This window comes from Coregonus lavaretus (genome assembly GCF_964263955.1).
Source record: "Coregonus lavaretus genome assembly, chromosome: 4".
Classification (NCBI taxonomy): Eukaryota; Metazoa; Chordata; class Actinopteri; order Salmoniformes; family Salmonidae; genus Coregonus; species Coregonus lavaretus.
In genome coordinates this window covers 65,962,351-65,980,985 of record NC_139991.1, presented here as the reverse complement: position 1 = coordinate 65,980,985, position 18,635 = coordinate 65,962,351, and the positions used below count along the sequence as shown (strand labels likewise).

Here is an 18,635-nt window from a genome sequence, read left to right as displayed (position 1 = left end):
GTCAGTGCAGGACAAATGTTCCATGGTAACTGTAACTGAACATGTCTCTGGCCAGGGGCGTTACTTTCAATAGGGACGGCAACGGTGTGCTTTAGGACCATGCGGATGCCTCAGAGCGGTCGGGTAGGCTGTTTAGAGTGTTTATAATAATTATGTCGTCCCCCCCACTTCTAAAACCAAAGTTGTGCCCCTGTCTCTGGCAATACTGTATATATATTTTAAAATAAATCAGGTTTCATCAAGACATATTCACATCCAAAATCTAGATACAACTTCCTTGTATTAAACCAACAGAAGCCACCTGCTGCTCCTGTCTTCAATGTCAGCATATTCTTACATTCATGGAGCACAATCACTTCAGAGAAACATGTTACCCTTACCTGAGAGTCTAGAGAAGAGGAGGAGGAGGAGGGAGAAGGAGAGATGAGAAACCATGTGTGAGCTTGTGTCTGTGTGTTATATAGTACCTGTGTACAAATGTGTGTGTGAAGGACCAAGGCACCAAAGCCAATGACTTTACGTAAACATCCCTGTCTGTAACTCTCTTCCTGGTTCTGTTTGTGTGCACCTGCCCCCCTCAGTGGCAGGAAGTCATTTCTTATCTGAAATTTCATTATTTATTTACGTAGAGTTAATTCATTTCTTTATCCAATACATTTGCACTCCGGGAACAGAGCACCTATTTATAAAGGAGGCCTCAAAACTCAGACATTTCTGTTTTAGTCCATTACACAGCACATGTCTATGAGTAAGATAGCAACAATAACATACAAGTAGTGAGAGTGTGTGTGTATGTATTCTACCTTTTGATCAGTGGTTCTACAGCCAGCCTTAAACAGTCTCTCCTGCCTGTCCTGCAGGCTGTAGAAGGACCATAGGTGGGGGTTGTGAAGGCTGTTGTAAGCCCCATCCAACAACTGCATGTTGAGGTCTGACAGGACAAAGTTGGGGCTGTCCTGGAAGAGCTGAGGAATAGATGCATTTTTTGTTTTTATAGTGACAAGATAAATGTGTTGAGGTACAGTAGCCTATAGCACTTTCATGGCTAGTTATGTCAATAATATTTTCTTCAGCAATCAGTCCCTGATTTTCCCAAGACAGAACTTGTGATAATAAATTGCTGAACCACTGACCAAAATGATATATCTTATAGCTATAACATAGTCAGATCCTCTCTGGTTCATTTCTCTCCAAGGCTTGTTCTGTGGTACTGGAGAGTAGGCCTGTCATCGCTATCCTCTAACTCAGGGGTCCCCAAACTGTTTCACTCTGGCCCTCCTTCCAGCACTGGGGAACATCCCCAAATATCAAATATCCTTTACATGGTGGCTGTCGTGGTCCTTAAAGGGATAGATACATCGGGATTTTCTACTTCCCCAGAGTCAGATGAACTCGCGGATACCATTTTTAGGTCTCTGCGTGCAGTTCGGAGAAAGTTGCTAACTAGCGCTAGAGCAATCAAAGATGTTTATAACTAACCCAAGATAGACCACAGTTTATCATTGTTCCAATGGGAACAAAGAGTCATCGTGGGCAGAACAAGCAAGGAGGGGGGCAGAGCTAAGCACGAGCTAGTGAGATCCTATTGGCACGTTCTAGCATGTATTTGCATCTTTCCGTCAGGGAACGCCTACACTGTGACGTGCGCATGTACAATAACTCAATTCACACTTGCACTCCAAAACAACGCAATTTTTGGAAACTTTGGCAAAGGTTAAAGTCTACAAACCTTATTCCACTCTGTTTGTAACAGATTATATTTTTGGGAACAGAAAACTGTATTGACATCAAATGTTTCATCAATGAGAACATTTGAAGAATGTCGGCCAAAATCCATCTCGTTCCATCTTCGCCCACTGCCGGCCACTGGGCTTTCTCTCACCAGCATATTTGGTAGTGAGTGGAAACGCCAAGCGGATGCTTTACATTTATACATCTGGTGAAATATCTGTCTCATTGTTCTATCTGTGGCGCAATTGCTAACTAGAGTTAGCGCAATGACTGACTTCCAGCTAGTTAGCATTGGCTTGTGAAACTACACTACGTGGCCAAAAGTATGTGGACACCTGCTCGTTGAACATCTCATTCCAAAATCATAGGCATTAATATGGAGTAGTTTCCCCCTTTACTGCTAGAACAGCCTCCATTCTTCTGGGAAGGCTTTCCACTAGATGTTGGAACATTGCTGCAGTGACTTGCTTCCATTCAGCCATAAGAGCATTAGTGAGGTCGGACACTGATGTTGGGCGATTAGGCCTGGCTCGCAGTCGGCGTTCCAATTCATCCCAAAGTTGTTCCATGGGGTTGAGATCCAGGCCAGTTAAGTTCTTCCACACCGATCTCAACAAATAATTTCTGTATGGACCTCGCTTTGTGGTTAAGCGAGCAGTGTGTCAAGAAGCAGGGTCGTGTTTCGGAGGATGCATGGCTCTCGACCTTCGCCTCTACCGAGTCCGTATGGGAGTTGCAGCGATGGGACAAGATTGTAACTACCAATTGGGGAGTAAAAAGTAAATAAATAAAAATATATAGATTTCCCTTCACTGTAACTAAGGGGCCTAGCCCGAACCATGAAAAATAGCCCCTATAAAGTTTGGTGAAGGAGGAATAATGATTCAGTGCTAGCTGTGCCACTAGAGATCCTGGTTCGAATCCAGGCTCTGTCGTAGCCGGCCGTGACCGGGAGAACCATGGGGCGGTGCACAATTGGCTCAGCGTCGTCCAGGGTAGGGGAGGGAATGGCCGGCAGGGATGTAGCTCAGTTGGTAGAGCATGGCGTTTGCAACGCCAGGGTTGTGGGTTCGATTCCCACGGGGGGCCAGTATGAAAAATAAATAAATAAATAAAATGTATGCACTCACTAACTGTAAGTCGCTCTGGATAAGAGCGTCTGCTAAATGACAAAAATGTAAATGTATAGTTGGCACTATGCATTGGGGCAGGTAGCATCTGCCAAAGCCCGATTCATCTGTCGGAATGCCAGATGGTGAAGTGTGATTCATCACTCCAGAGAACACGTTTCCACGCTTGGGCTTGTTTGCGGGTACTCGGCCATGGAAACCTATTTCATTAAAGTCCTGACGAACAGCTCTTATGCTGACCTTGCTTCCAGAGGCAGTTTGGAACTCGGTAGTGAGTGTTGCAACCAAGGAGAGATGATTTTTACGCTCTACGTGCTTCAGCACTCGGGGAGGTGTTTAGTCCCAGGGTCCTTAGCTTAGTGATGAGCTTTGAGGGCACTATGGTGTTGAACGCTGAGCTGTAGTCAATGAATAGCATTCTCATGTAGGTGTTCCTTTTGTTTAGGTGGGAAAGGGCAGTGTGGAGTGCGATAGAGATTGCATCATCTGTGGATCTGTTGGGGCGGTATGCAAATTGGAGTGGGTCTAGGGTTTCTGGGATAATGGTGTTGATGTGAGCCATGACCAGCCTTTCAAAGCACTTCATGGCTACAGATGGGAGTTCTACAGGTCTGTAGTCATTTAGGCAGGTTACCTTAGTGTTCTTGGGCACAGGGACTATGGTGTTCTGCTTGAAACATGTTGGTATTACAGACTCAGTCAGGGACAGGTTGAATATGACAGTGAAGACACTTGCCAGTTGGTCAGCGCATGCTCGGAGTTCACGTCCTGGTAATCCGTCTGGCGCTGCGGCCTTGTGAATGTTGACCTGTTTAAAGGTCTTACTCACATCGGCTACGGAGAGCGTGATCACATAGTCATCCGGAACAGCTGATGCTCTCATGCATGCTTCAGTGTTGCTTGCCTCGAAGCGAGCATATAAGTATTTTAGCTCGTCTGGTAGGCTTGTGTCACTGGGCAGCTTGCGGCTGTGCTTCCCTTTGTAGTCTGTAATAGTTTGCAGGCCCTGCCACATCCAACGAGCGTCGGAGCCGGTGTAGTACGATTCAATCTTAGTCCTGTATTGACGCTTTGCCTGTTTGATGGTTCATCGGAGGGCATAGCGGGATTTCTTATAAGCGTCCAGAGTCTCGCTCCTTGAAAATGGCAGCTCTACCCTTTAGCTCAGTGCGGATGTTGCCTGTAATCCATGGCTTCTGGTTGGGGTATGTACATATGGTCACTGTGGGGATGACTTCATCGATGCACTTATTGATGAAGGCAGTGACTGATGTGGTACTACTCAATGCCATCAGAAGAATCCCAGAACATATTCCAGTCTGTGCTAGCAAAACAGTCCTGTAGCTTAGTGTCATCTTACAGGAGCGAGTTGGGTTAAGTGCCTTGCTCAACGGCACATCGACAGATTTGACCTAGTTAGCTCGGGATTCGAAACAGCAACCTTTCAGGTACTGGCCCAACTTCTTAACCTCTAGGCTACCTTCGGTGTTGTTGTGTTTTGGTCTAAACTATTGTATCCTTCATCATCTATAGCAGCCTTTATTTAATATTATTAGACTAAATGTTTTATTGGTCAGTATCATTAGTGAAAAGCTCATTTCTGAAATATAATCTAATAATCTAATTAGTTGCTATCAAAACAATGTTTCGTAAACATAATAAAGTAATAACATAGGTATGCTACATTATTGAGGAAAAATATGTGTTATCTGAAATTTGCCTGGTAAATAATATGTTGTTGTGAATCTGTTTATTGTCAAATATTGTCGGGGTTTATTGATGATTTTTACATCCTACTGTTGCTGTATCATGTTTAAAAGGCGAGGAACATGGCGGATAGTATGGGCGCCCTGTAGTCGCGTGAGGAGAGGAGGAGAGGAGGGGAGACGCTCGAGAGATAGAAAGAGAAACGAGAAGGAAGAAGGTGAATGATTCTTATTGTGTGATTTGTTTTCCTCCGGTGTGTATTGTTGTTAGAATATGTATGGCATTGTGTAGATAACGCTATTTGATACTGTGTAGCATCAAGCATAAGCTCGAGAATAAACAGACATCAAATAAATTCAAGCGAATCAGAGAAATAGACGCGCTTTAATGTTGATTATTCACTCTCGTATTATTGCAGAGAAATGTAGCCCACCTTTAAAATGTGGATATGTTCATATAGCTATGTTTATGCTCTGCGAGTCAATTGTGTGTTATCTGACGGCAATTACACCAGCATTTGCACGCAACAAAACATATGTTTTCTTATTAACGAAATATATTCACTCATAGGCTACATGAGTGGGCTACGTTTACATATCGAGTAAAAAAGTATTGTTAACAAAGTTGTTAACAAAGTAACGTTGTGCAGATAAACAGATCTCATAATGCCATGAGAAGAATTTAACATTTTAAGAGCTGATAAACCAATCTTATCATACGCGCATGCTGCTGTGATATTGACGGTCTGGAACGCAACCAACAAAAATGTGCTCTTTTTCTACCAGAAGCACACACTCCAGATGGCGTTCATGTCCCGGTTCTCCCGGTCCCGGAGCAGCTCGAGATCTCCCAACAGGAAAGATTCGGAGCGCGGGACCCCGGTGCTGACAGTGTCTGAGCTGGAACGGCTCCTCTACACCGGGAAAACAGCGTGTAACCATGCCGACGAGGTCTGGCCTAGGCTCTACATCGGGGACCAGTGAGTAACCTAGGCTGCAAAACCTTGTGCTTTTTCCAAAGTCTAATATGTTATACAAAATTTTTTTTCTAACATAAGAGATAGTATAGTATGCTAGGCCTACTGCTTCATTTCAGCTAATTTTGCGATTGGTTGCTTGATTAATTGATCAATTGAGTGATTCCCCTCCCCAACCCAACTGTACTGCAGAGACATTGCATCAGACCGGCGTGAGCTGGCACGGCTTGGCATCACCCACATCCTGAACTGTGCCCAGAGTAAGTGGCGCGGCGGGGCGGAGTCCTACGCTGGCATGGATATCACCTACCATGGCATCGAGGCCCACGACTCGCCCTCCTTCGACATGAGTGTCAACTTCTACCCCGCTGCAGAGTTCATACACAGAGCCCTCAGCAGCGGTGGTAAGTACATTTGTGTTCCTCTCTCACACACACACTCAGCAAAACCCAGGCTTGAGTCAGGACAATCGATTCACCTGCAACATTTCAAGACTGGCCCTCCTCGCAAACAGTAGTTCACGCAGGCACACACACACACACACATACACGTCTGCACAAACACACACCTAAACAGGTACTCAGGTGCACACCATCTACAAATATTAATCCCACACCTGTTGATCTGTTCAGATGTTCCTGTATGTGTACCTGTGGATGACTATTACCCTGGAGGTCAACAGGTCCTCATCTCTCTCTCTCTCTCTCTCTCTCTCTCTCTCTCTCTCTCTCTCTCTCTCTCTCTCTCTCTCTCCTTCCCTCCCCTCTAGGTAAGGTGCTGGTACACTGTGCGGTGGGTGTGAGTCGTTCGGCAACGCTGGTCCTGGCCTACCTTATGATCCGTCAGAACCTGACCCTGGTGGAGGCCATCAAGGCGGTGAAGGACCACCGCGGCGTTATCCCCAACCGGGGCTTCCTACGGCAGCTCAACGGCCTAGACGGCATCCTCCGGGACAGCCGCAAGGCTCTACACTCCCCAACCTCTCCCTAGAGCTAACAGGCTAACACGATGATGTCTTGATCTCGTCATGAAAAATACATATTTATCTGGTTGAAACAGAGACCAATTGGTCGGAATCTGGTTTTATCACATCTTTACAACCAGAAAACCAGTTTACAACCAGAAACGTCATGTGCCAATTTTTTCCTGCTGGGTGGTCGTGTGACAATAGTTGTCTGTTTTCTTTTTCATCTTTTCATAACCAGAAATCAAGCAACATTATGGACTAAACGTTCAAATCCTGTTGCTGCAGGATTATTTTGCTGTGACAATACAGATCAAAGTAAGATCCTACATCTGTAGCTACCTACTGCCTACTGTGTTTTTTGTTATTTTATGAGCTAGGCTTCTGTACCAGCTGAACCTTGGGGATTTCTTCTGCATAATGGCAAGCTGGGTTGAGCTCAATCCCATTTCAGTTTAGTTCATTCAGCAAGTGCCAATTATTTTCAATTAGTAGTTTTCAATATTTAAAATAGGAATGCCAATTAATTAATGCCAATTGACAGAATTTATATGGACCTCAACAATGCATGCAGACAAAGTCAAGAAGGCTTGTGTATGGAATTGATGACACGTCAGAATGATTGATTATCCAATGCTAATATTTACTCCAACTCTGAAAATATTCCTGTTAGTTGATTATGAATACCTCAAGTAGCCTCTATGTGTGTGGCACATACTTTATGTGTGGTCTCCACTCATAACATTTGATTTGATCTCTAAACAGTGTCAGGATGTTAGGGTTGCACCTACAGTATTACTATGTTATTACTACAGGTGTACTACAGAATTACTATAGTATTACTATGTTATTACTACAGGTGTACTATAGTATTACTACAGTATTAATATGATATTACTATAGTATTACTATGTTATTGCTACAGGTGTACTACAGTATTCATATAGTATTACTATGTTATTACTACAGGTGTTCTATAGTAATACTATAGTATTACTATGTTATTACTACATTTACATTTACATTTACGTCATTTAGCAGACGCTCTTATCCAGACGCTCTTATCAATTTTTTTTTTTTTCATACTGGCCCCCCATGGGAATCGAACCCACAACCCTGGCGTTGCAAACGCTACCTCCCTGCTGGCCATTCCCTCCCCTACCCTGGACGACGCTGGGCCAATTGTGCGCCGCCCCATTGGTCTCCCGGTTGCGGCCGGCTACAGCAGAGCCTGGATTCGAACCAGGATCTCTAGTGGCACAGCTAGCACTGCGATGCAGTGCCTTAGACCACTGCGCCACTCGGGACAGGTGTACAGGTGTACTATAGTATTACTATAGTTTTACTATGTTATTACTACATGTGTACTACAGTATTACTGTGTTATTACTACAGGTGTACTACAGTATTAGGTGTGAGAAGTTAGCTAATGTAGCAAACTATATATAGATGTACAGTACAGTATGTAAGCGCTGGACTTGTGTATGTGATCATGCTCAGTCAGTGGAGTGTTGAAGTGATCTGTTGACTCGATGTCTCTGTGTACAGCAGAAAATTTGGGGTTTTACACATACAGAATTATCATTATTTGGCTGATAATGTGTTAGAATAATGTGTTAGAAATGGCCAGGCCGATTCTGGTCCCAGTAGGCCCCTGGTGGGCAGAGGTTTGTTTACAGGCCTCTGTAACTGTGAACGTTAGCTGTGATCTTGTAATTCTGTCCCTGTGTAGTATGTATCTGTAGGGTTCGTTGAGGTTATTGATCCTGTATGTCTCTGTGCCTATTTCCACTCTACTCTTCTACCTTTCCATTTCATATAGAGACCCTTTTCAATAGGAATACTTGAATAATTTTTTTAGGTTTGTTCTTTTTGTGTCACCGGTCTGTGAACTTGTATATAAAGAACAAAATGAGCAGGGAGGTTGTCGCCTTAAGTGTAACACTTCAATAACCTGACAGTTTAACCTGTGTAACAGTTTAAAGTATAGTTTATTATCACCTATAGTTTTGCATTGAATACTTATGTTTTTTTATATTTTACATTTTACATTTTAGTCATTTAGCAGACGCTCTTACCCTTATATTTTCTCTCATACTTATATATATTTCTGTATTGTTCAAATATATACTTCTCTCAGCTGTCTGTCATCTTGTGTGGCCATTTCTACAGTAATAGATATATATCATAGAACATACACTGGGTGTACAAAACATTAGGAACACCTGCTCTTTCCATGACATAGACCCTCCATACTCAACTGGTGGAGCGCGGACTGGATCCGGACACAGAACGGGGTCAATACGGACCGCAGGTCCCCCCAAAAAATAAACCTGTGTGTATATATATATATATATATATATATATAGATATGTACAGTGCATTCGGAAAGTATTCAGACACTTTCCCTTTTTCCACATTTTCATACATTACAGCCTTATTCTAAAATTGATTAAACAAATGTTTTTCCTCATCAATCTACACACAATATCCCATAATGACAAAGCGAAAACATGTTTTTAGAATTTTTTTCAAATGTATTACAAATAAAAAACAGAAATACCTTATTTACATAAGTATTCAGACCCTTTGCTATGAGACTCGAAATTGAGCTCAGGTGCATCCTGTTTCCATTGATCATCCTTGAGATGTTTCTACAACTTAATTGGAGTCCACCTGTGGTAAATGTAATTGATTGGACATGATTTGGAAAGGCACACACTTGTCTATATAAGGTCCCACAGTTGACAGTGCATATCAGGGCAAAAACCAAGCCATGAGGTTGAAGAAATTGTCTGTAGAGCTCTGAGACAGGATTGTGCCGAGGCACAGATCTGGGGAAGGGTACCAAAAAAATTATGCAGCATTGAAGGTCCCCAAGAACACAGTGGCCTCCATCATTCTTAAATGGAAGAAGTTTGGAACCACCCAACACTCTTCCTAGAGCTGGCCGCCCGGCCAAACTGAGCAATCGGGGGAGAAGGGCCTTGCTCAGGGAGGTGACCAAGAACCCGATGGTTACTCTGACAGAGCTCCAGAGTTCCTCTGTGGAGATGGGAGAACCTTCCAGAAGGACAACCATCTATGCAGCACTCCACCAATCAGGCCTTTATGGTAGAGTAGCCAGACGGAAGCAACTCCTCAGTAAAAGACACATGACAGCCCGCTTGGAGTTTGCCAAAGAGCAACTAAAGTACTCTCAGACAATGAGAAATAAGATTCTCTGGTCTGATGAAACCAAGATTGAACTCTTTGGCCTGAATGCCAAGTGTCACGTCTGTAGGAAACCTGGCACCATACCTATGGTGAAGCATGGTGGTGGCAGCATCATACTGTGGGGATGTTTTTCAGTGGCAGGTACTGGGAGACTAGTCAGGATCAAATTACAGAGAGATCCTTGATGAAAACTTGCTCCAGAGCACTCAGGACCTTAGACTGGGGTTCACCTTCCAACAGGACAACGACCCTAAGCACACAGCCAAGACAATGCAGGAGTGGCTTCGGAACAAGTCTCTGAATGTCCTTGAATGGCCCAGCCAGAGCCCGGACTTGAACCCAATCGAACTTCTCTGGAGAGACCTGAAAATAGCTGTGCAGCGACGCTCCCCATCCAACCTGACAGAGCTTGTGAGGATCTGCAGAGAAGAATGGGAGAAACTCCCCAAATACAGGTGTGACAAGCTTGTAGCGTCACACCCAAGAAGACTCGAGTGTATAATTGCTGCCAAAAGCGCTTCAACAAAGTACTGAGTAAAGGGTCTGAATACTTATGTAAATGACATATTTAGGAGTTCCACATATGCTGAGCACTTGTTGGCTGCTTTTCCTTCACTCTGCGGTCCAACTCATCCCAAACCATCTCAATTGGGTTGAGGTCCAGTGATTGTGGAGGCCAGTTCATCTGATGCAGGCTCTGTCGTAGCCGGCCGCGACCGGGAGACCCATGGAGCGGCGCACAATTAGCCAGAGTCGTCCAGAGTAGGGTAGGGAATGGCCGGCAGGGATGAGCTCAGTTGGTAGAGCATGGCGTTTGCAATGCCAGGGTTGTGGGTTCAATTCCCACGGGGGGCCAGTATGAAAATTAAAATAATGTATGCACTCACTAACTGTAAGTCGCTCTCGATAAGAGCGTCTGCTAAATGACTAAAATGTAAATGTAAATGTAATGCAGCACTCCATCACTCTCCTTGGTCAAATAGCCCTTACACAGCCTGGATGTATGTTTTGGGTCATTGTCCTGTTGAAAAACAAATGATAATCCCACTAAGCGCAAACCAGATGGGATGGCGTATCGCTGCAGAATGCTGTGGTAGCCATGCTGGTTAAGTGTGCCTTGAATTCTAAATAGATCACTGACAGTGTCACCAGCAATGCACCCCCACACCATCACACCTCCTCCTCCATGCTTCATGGTGGGAACCACACATGCAGAGATCATCCATTCACCTACTCTGCGTCTCACAAAGTCACGGTGGTTGGAAAAAATCTAAAAAATCTCACATTTGGACTCATCAGACCAAAGGACAGATTTCCACCGGTCTAATGTCCATTGCTCATGTTTCTTGACCCAAGCAAGTCTCTTCTTCTTATTGGTGCCCTTTAGTAGTGGTTTCTTTGCAGCAATTCGACCATGAAGGCCTGATTCACGCAGTCTCCTCTGAACAGTTGATGTTGAGATGTGTCTGTTAATTGAACTCTGTGAAGCATTTATTTGGGCTACAATCTGAGGTGCAGTTAACTCTAATGAACTTATCCTCTGCAGCAGAGGTAACTCTGGGTTTTCCTTTCCTGTGGCGGTCCTCATGACAGCCAGTTTAATCATAGTGCTTGAAGGTTTTTGCGACTGCGCTTGAAGAAACTTTCAAAGTTCATGACATTTTCCGGATTGACTGACCTTCACATCTTACAGTAATGATAGACTGTTGTTTCTCTTTGCTTATTTGAGCTGTTCTTGCCATAATATGGACTTGGTCTTTTACCAAATAGGGCTATCTTCTGTATACCACCCCTACCTTGTCACAACACAACTGATTGGCTCAAACGCATTAAGAAGGAAAGAAATTCCACAAATTAACTTTTAACAAGGTACACCTGTTAATTGAAATGCATTCTAGGTGACTACCTCATGAAGCTGGTTGAGGGAATGCCGAGAGTGTGCAAAGCTGTCATCAAGGCAAAGGGTGGCTACATAAGTATTCATACACCTGAGTCAATACTTTGTAGAATCACCTTTGGCAGCGATTACAGCTCTGAGTCTTTCTGGGTAAGTCTCTAAGAGCTTTGCACACCTGGATTGTGCAACATTTGCCCATTGTTATTTTTAAAATGCTTCAAGCTCTGTCAAGTTGGTTGTTGATCTTTGCTAGACAACAGGTCTTGCTATAGATTTTCAAGAAGATTTAAGTCAATACTGTAACTCGGCCACTCAGGAACATTCACTGTCTTCCATGTAAGCAACTCCAGTGTAGATTTGGCCTTGTGTTTTAGGTTATTGTCCTGCTGAAAGGTGAATTAATCTCCCAATATCTGGTGAAAAGCAGACTGAACCAGGTTTTTCTCTAGGATTTTGCCTGTACTTAGCTCTGTTCTGTTTCTTTTTTATCCTGAAAAACTCCCCAGTCCTTTACGATTACAAACATGCCCATAACATGATGCAGCCACCAATATGCTTGAAAATATGGAGAGTGGTACTCAGCAATGTTTTGTATTGGATTTGCCCCAAACATAACACTTTGTATTCAGGATAATGTTTTGCAGTATTTAGTGCCTTGTTACAAACGCATTGCAAGTTCCTTCTTTTCACTCTGTCAATTAGGTTAGTATTATGGAGTAACTACAATGTTGTTGATCCACCTTCAGTTTTCTCCTATCACAGCCAGTAAACTCTAACTGTTTTAAAGTCACCATTGGCCTCATGGTGAAATCCCTGAGCAGTTTCCTTCCTCTCCGGCAACTGAGTTAGGAAGGACGCCTGTAACTTTGTAGTGACTGGGTATGCTAATACACCATCCAAAGTGTAATTAATAACTTTACCATGCTCAAAGAGAATTCAATGTCTGCTTTTTTATTTTTACCCATCTACCAATAGGTGCCCTTCTTTGCGAGGCATTGGAAAACCTCCCTGGTCTTTGTGGTTGAATCTGTGATTGAAATGCACTACTCGACTGAGGGACCTTACAGATAATTGTATGTGTGGGGTACAGGGATGAGGTAGTCATTCAAAAATCATGTTAAATACTATTATTGCACACATTTTTACTCCTGAACTTATGTAGGCTTGCCATAACAAAGGCGTTGAATACTTATTGACTCAAGACATTTCAGCTTTTCATTTTAAATTAATTGCAAAAACAATTTGAAAAACATAATTCCACTTTGACATTATGGGGTAAAGAAAATCTAAATGTAATCAATTATAAATTCAGGCTGTAACACAATAACATGTGGAAAAAGTCAAGGGGTGTGAACACTCTGAAGGCACTGAAATATGTCTACAAGGAAAAAGAACAGGAATGTGTGTTTAAAATCTATTGTACTCTTTTCTATTCTGTTTAGTCCGTTCTATTATATTAGACCTCTAGGTGGTGCTGTGGAGCTGTTTCCTGATCCTGGTATTCCAGTAAAAAGGTATTTTACAGTAACATAATTATGCTGTAATATTTTTTATAGAGAAATTATGTCTCTTTGGGAGACATGGTCCCGTGTGCGGCTGTGCCATTTGCACATGTGTATAACAACTCACAGATGTCCCTTCCTTCTGCCTCTCTTGGGACTACCCAAGTTGTGTGTGTGTGTGTGTGTGTGTGTGTGTGTGTGTGTGTGTTTTGGGGTGCGTACACATGCGATGCGTGTACGTGTGTGTGTTTGCGGTGTATATGCCCGTGCGTGTGCGTATGTGTGTTTGCAGTGTGCTTATGTGCTTATGTGCGTGCACGTGTGTATGTGCGTGCGTGCGTGTGACGAGCTTGGGAACAGAAATCTTCCACTGCCCATCTATCACTTACAGTACTGGAATCTAACACAGAGGATGTAGTTGATAAGTGATGTTGAGATATTATTTCAGGCTCTCTTCAAGTTTTCCCTTCCCTGACCTCATTGGAGTCACAACCAGGGCCGGCCCGCTCATTCAGCAGAATTAGGGGGCCACCTATGACGGCAGATTGACGAGGACAGCATTTTCGGGGCTAAACTGACCAAGATGCACCTCCAACAACACGTAAAACCTCACATAATACTGCCCCAAAACAATGACAATTTCTCTCTCAACCAGTGGCATATGGGCTTTTTAGGTGAGCACTGATGCCGCCCTGTGATAAGCAGTACCCACTTTGTCAAAAGCAGGGATGCAAAATATTTATTATGTACAATCCCAGCAGGCCTCTTCAGGATGCTGTTGGAGAGCTGCATCGCTGCGGCACTCCACCAACATTCCGTCAAAATAAAATAATCTAACATAAATCATGTAGCAGATACAGTATAACGTAGAAAGAGTACTGTATGTGGACTTTTCTGTAGCCTACAGGTTGGAGAAAATTTTTTATGACAATGTAATGAGACAGATACTTTTTAGATCATGCAGGGGTCAAAGTAAAATGGACAATATGGAATGCACAATCAGGCTACTCACAACTGCTCTCCAGGAGTTTCATCCAGTTGTCTAAATTGTCATGATCAGTGGTTCGTATCTGTACATTTTTTACCCGCTGATCATAGCTAAAATTAAAATACTTCTGCATTTCCCGCTGTGTAAACGCATTGCAAATAGGCTCACGATAACTCCTCCTGATAAAGTTGGGTAGCTGATTTTCAGTGCTTAAATAGCTAAATTGATAAGTCACAGGAATCAGGACTAATAACGCCAATGCAACGGCCTGTTTTACAAATGGTGGGCCTACCACATGGATGGGCATTCATAAAATTCCATTGCTGGCCTACATTTTTACATTTTACATTTTAGTCATTTAGCAGACGCTCTTATCCAGAGCGACTTACAGTTAGTGAGTGCATACATTTTTCATACTGGCCCCCTGTGGGAATCGAACCCACAACCCTGGCGTTACAAGCGCCATGCTCTACCAACTGAGCTACATGGGTCTACATGGTAGGCTACACCCCAGTAAGCACAGACCGACGTCAACGTCTTTTTTTGGTCCTGTCCGTCCAACGGTAGACCTACCATATACAGTGGGGGAAAAAAGTATTTAGTCAGCCACCAATTGTGCAAGTTCTCCCACTTAAAAAGATGAGAGAGGCCTGTAATTTTCATCATAGGTACACGTCAACTATGACAGACAAAATGAGGGAAAAAAATCCAGAAAATCACATTGTAGGATTTTTTATGAATTTATTTGCAAATTATGGGTGAAAATAAGTATTTGGTCAATAACAAAAGTTTCTCAATACTTTGTTATATACCCTTTGTTGGCAATGACACAGGTAAAATGTTTTCTGTAAGTCTTCTCAAGGTTTTCACACACTGTTGCTGGTATTTTGGCCCATTCCTCCATGCAGATCTCCTCTAGAGCAGTAATGTCTTGGGGCTGTCGCTGGGCAACACGGATTTTCAACTCCCTCCAAAGATTTTCTATGGGGTTGAGATCTGGAGACTGGCTAGGCCACTCCAGGACCTTGAAATGCTTCTTACGAAGCCACTCCTTTGTTGCCCGGGCGGTGTGTTTGGGATCATTGTCATGCTGAAAGACCCAGCCACGTTTCATCTTCAATGCCCTTGCTGATGGAAGGAGGTTTTCACTCAAAATCTCACGATACATGGCCCCATTCATTCTTTCCTTTACACGGATCAGTCGTCCTGGTCCCTTTGCAGAAAAACAGCCCCAAAGCATGATGTTTCCACCCCCATGCTTCACAGTAGGTATGGTGTTCTCTGGATGCAACTCAGCATTCTTTGTCCTCCAAACACGACGAGTTGAGTTTTTACCAAAAAGTTCAATTTTGGTTTCATCTGACCATATGACATTCTCCCAATCCTCTTCTGGATCATCCAAATGCACTCTAGCAAACTTCAGATGGGCCTGGACATGTACTGGCTTAAGCAGGGGGACACGTCTGGCACTGCAGGATTTGAGTCCCTGGCGGCGTAGTGTGTTACTGATGGTAGGCTTTGTTACTTTGGTCCCAGCTCTCTGCAGGTCATTCACTAGGTCCCCCCGTGTGGTTCTGGGATTTTTGCTCACCGTTCTTGTGATCATTTTGACCCCACGGGGTAAGATCTTGCGTGGAGCCCCAGATCGAGGGAGATTATCAGTGGTCTTGTATGTCTTCCATTTCCTAATAATTGCTCCCACAGTTGATTTCTTCAAACCAAGCTGCTTACCTATTGCAGATTCAGTCTTCCCAGCCTGGTGCAGGTCTACAATTGTGTTTCTGGTGTCCTTTGACAGCTCTTTGGTCTTGGCCATAGTGGAGTTTGGAGTGTGACTGTTTGAGGTTGTGGACAGGTGTCTTTTATACTGATAACAAGTTCAAACAGGTGCCATTAATACAGGTAACGAGTGGAGGACAGAGGAGCCTCTTAAAGAAGAAGTTACAGGTCTGTGAGAGCCAGAAATCTTGCTTGTTTGTAGGTGACCAAACACTTATTTTCCACCATAATTTGCAAATAAATTCATTAAAAATCCTACAATGTGATTTTCTGGATTTCTTTTCTCTCAATTTGTCTGTCATAGTTGACGTGTACCTATGATGAAAATTACAGGCCTCTCTCATCTTTTTAAGTGGGGGAACTTGCACAATTGGTGGCTGACTAAATACTTTTTTCCCCCACTGTAGATGGGCATTCCTAAAATTAAATTTCAGGTGACAATGTAGGCTATACTTCAGTAAGCACTGACCGACGCTGACGCCATTTGGATATATTATTTTGGTTCTGTCCAGACTTTGGTTCTGTCCAGACTAGTTCAGATTTTGTCCAGTCAAGACCAGCCTTGATTTGGCCCAAACATAGATGTCTATAAATAATGTTTTTTCAACTTTAATTCAGAACCAAAAATTAACCTGATTTCAACGTCCGGAAAATACGTATTTTCAACATCTGGAAAATACTTATTTTCACCTTTCATTCAGAACCTAAACATCTTTTCAATGTCATTTTGCTTACTGGGACTAATGTAGTAGGGGTGGCAATTTTTTTGTCTGGCCTAGGATGGTAGAATGGCCAGGACCGGCCCTGGTCACAACCCTGCAAAGTGACATCCAGATGTGGCCCTGGTCACAACAAAGTGACATCCAGATGTGGCCCTGGTCACAACAAAGTGACATCCAGATGTGGCCCTGGTCACAACAAAGTGACATCTAGATGTGGCCCTGGTCACAACAAAGTGACATCCAGATGTGGCCCTGGTCACAACAAAGTGACATCCAGATGTGGCCCTGGTCACAACAAAGTGACATCCAGATGTGGCCCTGGTCACAACAAAGTGACATCTAGATGTGGCCCTGGTCACAACAAAGTGACATCCAGATGTGGCCCTGGTCACAACAAAGTGACATCCAGATGTGGCCCTGGTCACAACAAAGTGACATCCAGATGTGGCCCTGGTCACAACAAAGTGACATCCAGATGTGGCGGAGTTGAGCTATATTGTGCTGCTGTCATAATTTTTTATATCCTGATCAGAGGAAACAGACATGGCAGATCTTTGTCTGATTTTCTCCATCCACAATTCATACTTCCTGTCATAGGATGAAACTTGATCACTGTGCTGACATCACCACTACACACAATGTGTGTAGGACTCTATTGTCTATGTGTATGGCTCTATTGTACATGATTAGGCTTGTATTGGATGGATGCAGCTTTATCCCAGACTAAAAGCTGAGCATGTTTAGAGGCAATTTGTGTTGTATAGAATGAACACAGTTGCCATAATTGCCATATGGTTATTATTGGCTCCAAGGTCATGTAGCCTCATCATCATCATTCGGCTGCATAGCAATCAACCACAAGCTTCCCCCAGTTGCTACGGTGGTTGAAAGCCACTTGTCTTCATCCATCCCCCATCAGGCCTTGAATGTATGTGAGATATGTTCACTGGTGCCATGGTCTTATTTTGCCATGTGATGGATTGTAAAGGGTATATCACTTTGCAGGCTCTTTGCTCTTCATTTAGAAAAAACATAGGTGCCAAGCAGTAAATAACACACCTGATTCAACTGAAGTCTTGATTGAAGAATATGGTATGATATGTTGAAACAGGTGTGCTGCTGCTTGGGCTGGAGCAAAATCCTATAATATAGGACACCACTCCTTTATAAGGTCAGGGCCACGGCTTTAGATTCTAGACACATAAGTCTGTTTTGGTTGACTTTGTAGGTCAGCTCAACAGCACAGAACAGTCTTGGAACCACAGGGCTAAAACATGGGCCTACCACATGGATGGGCATTCATAAAATTCCATTGCTGGCCTACATGGTAGGCTACACCCCAGTAAGCAAGGACCGACGTCTACGTCTTTTTTTGGTCCTGTCCGACCAACGATAGACCTACCATATAGATGGGCATTCCTAAAATTAAATTTCAGGTGACACTGTAGGCTATACTTCAGTAAGCACGGACCGACGCTGACGCCTTTTGGATATATTATTTTGGTCCTGTCCAGACAGGACGTCTTTCTTTGGTGCAGATGTCTATGTTTAGTTCAGATTTTGTCCAGTCAAGACCAGCCTTGATTTGGCCCAAACATAGATGTCTATAAATAATGTTTTTTCAACTTTAATTCAGAACCAAAAATTAACCTGATTTCAACGTCCGGAAAATACGTATTTTCAACATCTGGAAAATACTTATTTTCACCTTTCATTCAGAACCTAAACATATTTTCAATGTAATTTTGCTTACTGGGACTAATGTAGTAGGGGTGGCAATTTTTTTGTCTGGCCTAGGATGTTAGTAGAATGGCCAGGACCGGCCCTGGTCACAACCCTGCAAAGTGACATCCAGATGTGGCCCTGGTCACAACAAAGTGACATCCAGATGTGGCCCTGGTCACAACAAAGTGACATCCAGATGTGGCCCTGGTCACAACAAAGTGACATCCAGATGTGGCCCTGGTCACAACAAAGTGACATCCAGATGTGGCCCTGGTCACAACAAAGTGACATCCAGATG

General features: G+C 43.4%; 1 protein-coding gene across 1 annotated transcript; it reads left to right on the top strand.

Moving 5' to 3' along the window:
• Positions 1 to 5,368: 5,368 nt before the first annotated feature.
• On the top strand, positions 5,369 to 6,534 carry dusp26 (dual specificity phosphatase 26; the record flags this gene model as incomplete). Its single annotated transcript, XM_084160303.1, has 3 exons — positions 5,369 to 5,547; positions 5,737 to 5,948; positions 6,314 to 6,534. 3 exons carry the CDS (start codon positions 5,369 to 5,371, stop codon positions 6,532 to 6,534), a joined length of 612 nt encoding a protein of 203 aa, XP_084016429.1.
• Positions 6,535 to 18,635: the final 12,101 nt, after the last annotated feature.